Source organism: Mycteria americana, chromosome Z (genome assembly GCF_035582795.1).
Source record: "Mycteria americana isolate JAX WOST 10 ecotype Jacksonville Zoo and Gardens chromosome Z, USCA_MyAme_1.0, whole genome shotgun sequence".
NCBI lineage: Eukaryota > Metazoa > Chordata > Aves > Ciconiiformes > Ciconiidae > Mycteria > Mycteria americana.
Window position 1 is genome coordinate 52748162 of NC_134396.1, and position 6000 is coordinate 52754161.

A 6000-nucleotide genomic window follows, 5' to 3' on the forward strand; every position below is an offset into this window, starting at 1 on the left:
GTATGTTGAAAACACTAATGGACATATTTTCCTCTTCTGAAATGCAATTGGATGAAGAGTTGTTCATTGAGTTATCAAATTTGCATCACTTCAGAGAACTGCTTTTTTTTTTTTTTTTGCCAAGATGTTTAAATGCTTTTTAGTATGTTAGTAATATGGATATGCATGGTTGGTGTATCATCAATACTAATGTAGAAAAGCAAAGTCCAATAAATTTTTAGATTCTGGGTTACTATACTTACCTGTTCTAATATATGAAACTTCTAGTCTTTTAAGTACCGTTTTTAAATGCATAAAGGTAGGTATAAATCTCTTTTACAAAGTTAAAACATGTAACCTCAAGGGAAAAAAGTGCTAACAGTGGTTTTCCTGTGATATTTAAGGCAACAGTTTGTTTTCACAGAATACTGAAGATGATAGAACGTGAATTCTGCAAATTTATTTCTTGGAAGTTGTAGCATTTTTAGCTCTTGTCTGCTAACGACAACATAGCTATCCTATTTTACTTGCATGAATGAGTTACCTATTTAATGTTGTGCCAGGTATGAGAATGAGTAGGAGAAATACTACCATTTCCTTACTATTTTTTTTAGTGATTTACTAAGTTTGTCTTAGAGGAAAGTTATCTTTCATCAACTGATCTGGGACTAGAGTAATGTTGGAAGTTGTAATGTTGGAAGACCACTTTCTGTGTACACGGGATTTGTATCCCATGGTATGTTAAATGGTACCTTTAGTTTAGTACATCCTGGAAATTGGCACATCTTGTTTCAACTCCTTTAATATTTAGTGTCCATTATTTCAAGAGTACTATGTCTGCATGTGCTGATTTAAAATAAGTACTTTTTATCATGCATTAATACTTGCCCATGCAAAAGCCTAAATCCTGCCTTATGTTTGGAAATCTCTTTTTTTATTATTATTATTTTTTCAGGTTTTGAACTATATTCCATGGTGCCTTCTATTTGCCCTTTGGAAACTCTACACAACTCCTTGTCTCTGAAGCAGGTGGATGAATTTCTTGCGTCTGTTGCTGCTCCATCACGGGAAACTCTACAGGAGACATGTACTGATTTTAGTTTGTAATTATGTTCATTTTAAATTGTCAAATATTGTCTAGTTAATCTTTCCGGTATTTTACAGCTAAGTAAACTAAGAATACTGCTTTAAAAAAAAATAAATATATACATAAACCATAATTTTAATTTTTGCAGTATCCTTTTGCAGTATGGACACTGTCATAATTCATTGAAGTAATGTCTCTGTTGACTGGGGTAGTAAATTAAGGATTTAATGAAATCGTAATTGGTTTATTTCCTCACATTAAGAACTTCTCTGTACTGTCCACACTGTTAGCTGAATTACAAGGAATGCTTTGTAGCAAGCATGGAGAACTTCCATCTTTATACTGTGCTGTTGTACTGGCAGTAGCTCAGCAGAGTAGTGTTGCCTTTTACAAGCCTTTTACATCTTAAAACTGTTATTTCCTGTTTCTTTCAATATTACTTGGGGTTTCACCTCTGGAGTGCCTTGCAGTTACATAGTTTTGTAGTAGGTTGTGCTGCATGTTTAATGTTTAAGTGATCTTGAAATGAAATGCAAACTGAGTTCTATCCATGTGCATGTCTCTGGGAAGATGACTTCCCATTGTGATTCTACTGCTGTGTCTTTGGAAGCGGTTTCAGTTAGGTCAGATTTACCAGGTATTAGGATGCTTATAATTCCTGTCTCAGGTGATTGAAAAATCATTCTTCTTGAGGAAATGTCTAAAGACTCATGCTTTGATCAGAAAACTTGTACTTGCTAGTACTGATACAAAGGTTACCTAGATGTTAGGACTCTTCCTTTTTTTCTGTTACAGGATTTTTCCTTTTTTTTCCTGTTATTTTAGTTTTACACAGTTTAGATTTTAATCAGCAGCTAATTTGATAGGATAGGCCTCCTATATCTGAGAAGGAAGATAAGCAATTTAAGAAAACTGATGTTACTGAAAAAGAACTCGGAGAGGCTTTACAGGTATTTTAGAGTTCTCAATTATTTAAAATGCTTTGTTACACTGGTTAGGAAGTTTGTGTCTTTTCAAAATCAGTTCAGAATTTAGAGTACACATGATGAAAAAATATTTTTAAGAAACTGTCATACTTCTGTGGTGGTCTGGTTGTCACCTTCCTACAAAGGAGTGGTTGGAAATTAGACGTGATAGAATTGAGGCCATAGGTGTGTTGTTCTCATTCTGCTTTCCTGTAACATTTGGAAGTTGTCTAGAGAATAATCTATTGTATGCACTTTTCATAGGTGTTTTGGACTAAATGCCTATTCCATTGTAGTCTTCATAACCTATGAGAAGTAGCACTAATGCTTTTGCCAGTCTTCTGGCAAGGCAGCTGTTAATGAAATTTGGCTTAGCTGCCTTAGCAGCATGAAGTTTATTGTGTCACTTTCTGAGGTAAAAAGGAGATTTTTAAATCTGTCTTTCATGCTTTGAAGTTTTGACCCTAGAGTCAAAAATCAGTAGGTGAGCTGCAGGTTGTATAACTGTGGCATTGATACTGCTGGACAGATACACAGTTCTGTGGCTACTATTTTGATGTTTTGCTCAGGTGAGAGTATTTTTATTATTAATGATGTGTATCTCTTCCCCCCCCCCCCCCCCCCCCCCCCCCATTTCAGCTTCTCCAACGTACATGATTCCAGTGTCAGGAAGAAAAATTTCTTTAAATACATATACCCCTGCAAAAATTCAACCAACGCCACTTGAAACTTTGCCTGAAAGGCTGGCAATAGAGAAACCAACCTTACGTAAGTAGCTTCTGTCAGAGGCAGAATGGCTAACTTCATTACATTATTTCCAGCAGTAGGATTCTTTCTTATATATTACATAATTTCTTAGGGCAGCTATTTCTTAACATTCCCTGCCTATGTAAGTGGGATCATTTTACGGGTCAGTGAGAACTCAATAGCATTGCACAAATAGTTTTAGCAGCAGAACTGTGCTAATAGTTACTTTCTCTTATCCTCTGAAGTGTTTGAAAGAATTTCTATGGCCTGAAAATTCATGGGGTTTTGTTTTGTTTTGAAGTATGACACTATTTCCAGCTATCTCAAAGTAAGACAAGCAAAGGAAATTTATTTATTCTAAGATGTATTCTAAACATTTACCATAGAGCTCTGTGACCAGGTTCTGACTAAAGCTGCCAATAACATGATGATGCATTCAATCATTAGTATATTCAGTCTGAACTGTCAGCCAGCTATGCTGTCTGCGTTTGGATAGTTATGCTGTTTTGAGGGCCTCTGGAACAAAATCCCATTGCTTTTCTGATCTCGTTAGATATAGTGTAGCTTCATGTGTGTTTCTGTGCTAGGTAACTTGCATTTTTCTTGCTTTTGATGCTTTTTAGCATGGATATTCTTAAGTGTAAAACCTAATGCTTTTTTTCTTTATCTGTACAGCTACCCCTGGATCTTCTGTTTGTGTATCTAATGTTAAGCTATCTCTTGAAGAGGCCTCACTAGAGGTAGAACTTAGTGGTGAAACTCTTTCTGAGAAGAAATGAAGTTGATCAGACAAAACTGGAAGCAACTTCTTAAACAATTTAGTGTGTGTTCAACTAAAGTGAGCTTTCAAAAGCCATTCATGTCTGCAGTTCATAGTGCACTTAAGAATCTTTAGTTTACACGTGGTTAACTAGTGTGCACGCTACATATTTAGGTCAAGTGTCTTTTCTCATTTTCTAAAATGTTTCAGGAAATATATTTATTTATGAGTTGATGAACTGCACACCTTTAATGGAAAAGCTGCACATGAACCTTTTCAGTGTCTTCAATTATTTACTGTAAACTTGTACAAAAAGAAAATATCAATGCAGTGGTATGTGTTACGGTGGCTCTCTTGATGTCACTGTAATGAAGGCATTGTCTGTTGTCATTATAAACTTCTATTTTCAGGAGTTTATCACCTCCCGGTCAATTTCTTTTGTGGGCTGAAATGTAACACACATCTTGGCTAGAAGCTTTTTTTTAATTTAAGTACATTTCCAAAGGGATCTCTTTTGCCTGGTTTTGAAGATAAGCAGAAGTTTTCTGCATTTGAATTATTTTATATCATATATGCTGCAATAATTAGGCATGATGGAGTGAGTTAATGTATTGTCACTTTTTGACTATCCTTATTTTTATTCTGTGTTTACATCAGACCTGTAATATTCAAATACGCTTTCTCTTTTATTTTTTAGTATACATGCCTGTATACGGGTACCTGTATATCATCCATCAGATAAAACTGTCTTTTGTATATTTTTATCAAAAACTTTTGTTTACTAAAAAGACAGTTTTATTTGCTTTGCCATATGTTTCTACAAAAAGGTGACATTAAAAAGGAGGTTTTATAAGAAGAGAAGTGGTTACAGCTGGTCTGCTAGTAAGTTTATCCTAAGAACTGTAAAAATTCCATCTATGTTTTATTATCATCCCTTCAGAGTAGAGAGGCTGTGGTCTACCAGAACTCAGTGCTTACTATTGCAAAATATTCAGGATTCATCATGGCCTGGGAATTTTCATACCTCTCTCCTTCCAATCTAGGTGGTTGACAACAGCTCTCAAAAAAAAAAAAAAAAAAAAAAATTATAATTGCTGCGAGAAGCATTAGTAGGTCAGTGGAACTTTTGAGTTATTGGGTTATGTAGAGTAATCATCCAGTCTCAGCAGTTCTTGTGATTTTATCTGTGGCATGAAAAATTATTGAATTATTAGAATTACCCCAAGTGTATGAAAATATTGTCCACTTTTGTAAGTTCAAGTGGCTGATTATTAATAACTGACTTGATAAATACAAGTTAGATAATTCCTTTCACATTTAAGTTGCGGAAGACGTAGCTTCCGAGTAATATTTTTAAGTAGGGCTCTTACTCGTCTCCAGAGCCAGTGCAATTATAATTACATTCAGTTTGCCACAGGGTCTGTTCTCAGTGTTTACCACACATGAAATGGTTTCAGCAGACTAATTCTAAAGATGCTGGTTAAATACCAAAAATATGAAGGGTTTCACAGCTTAAAACATTTCATTTTCTGTAGTGTAATTGTGTTATTGACAGTGTTGGTCTTGCACACAACTGAATGTACACTTGTTTACTGTTTTAAAAAAATACTGTTAAAATTAAGTATGCATATCATTCCAGTCAACCAAAGCTGTGGCATAACTTTTTTTATGTGCTCCTAAATAAAAACAAAGTCGCTGGCAACTTCTCTCCATTTTGTTTTCTTTTAAGAGTATACGTGAAGTGCAGTAAGTAGTTGACTCAGAAGTGTCGGTGGAAAAAAATTTACAAATAAGCCATTAATATACAAATAAGCCAGAACTTCTCTTGGCGGTGAAGGACATAACTTATAAGAAATAAGGGTTTATCATTCTATACTGAAATCACTTCTCAAAAAGGTAAATGGTAGCCACACATTCTGCAGTGCTTCCTCGTGTTCCAGAATGGTAACATTAAATACAGAACCACTGCGAGTGCTCTTCTGTTTCCTTTTACTACTCGAGCAGTAAGGCAGAACGTGGACTGTACTGAGCTGATTTGAACCTACTTTTAGTCCAATTTCTTTATGCAATTGGACTCTCTCTCACATTAAATTTTTTGAACTGTACATCCTATTCCAACCAGATTTGACAAAGGTCAAAGAGTAACTTCACAGAAAATCAGTGGTTAAATATGACTAACTCCTGAAATACTACCATCCTGAAATGTAGTTTAAGTAAACGTTTAGCATTTCCTTCAAAAATGAAGCATTGTTACCAAACGGAGGAAAACACAAATGTTTGTAAAAACTCCTAAAGTTATTTTTAAATCTTATCTGTTTTATGTTTGTTATAATAAAGACATAAATTTGAGTTCTCTATGTAATTATGCTAGCAAGTAAAATCTGTTAAGAGAAAGCAGATGTGCTTTCATAGTTCAATTTTATAGGAATCCATATAAATAAGCCTAAGGAGGTATGCACACA

At 34.6% G+C, this 6000-nt stretch overlaps 1 protein-coding gene across 10 annotated transcripts in view; it reads left to right on the forward strand.

Moving 5' to 3' along the window:
- Positions 1 to 5709, forward strand: part of PPIP5K2 (diphosphoinositol pentakisphosphate kinase 2) — a 54530-nt gene extending 48821 nt beyond the window's left edge. For 7 of the 10 annotated variants that reach the window (XM_075526168.1, XM_075526167.1, XM_075526171.1 and 4 more), the window contains 3 exons: positions 935 to 1066; positions 2671 to 2799; positions 3454 to 5708. In XM_075526168.1, the coding sequence (XP_075382283.1) occupies positions 935 to 1066; positions 2671 to 2799; positions 3454 to 3557 (365 nt within the window). In that variant the 3' untranslated portion in view covers positions 3558 to 5708. Of the gene's footprint in view, positions 1 to 934; positions 1083 to 2670; positions 2800 to 3453 lie in introns of all 10 variants that reach the window. The other 3 variants (XM_075526173.1, XM_075526170.1, XM_075526177.1) reach the window with 3 other exon arrangements.
- The last annotated feature ends 291 nt before the right edge of the window (positions 5710 to 6000 follow it).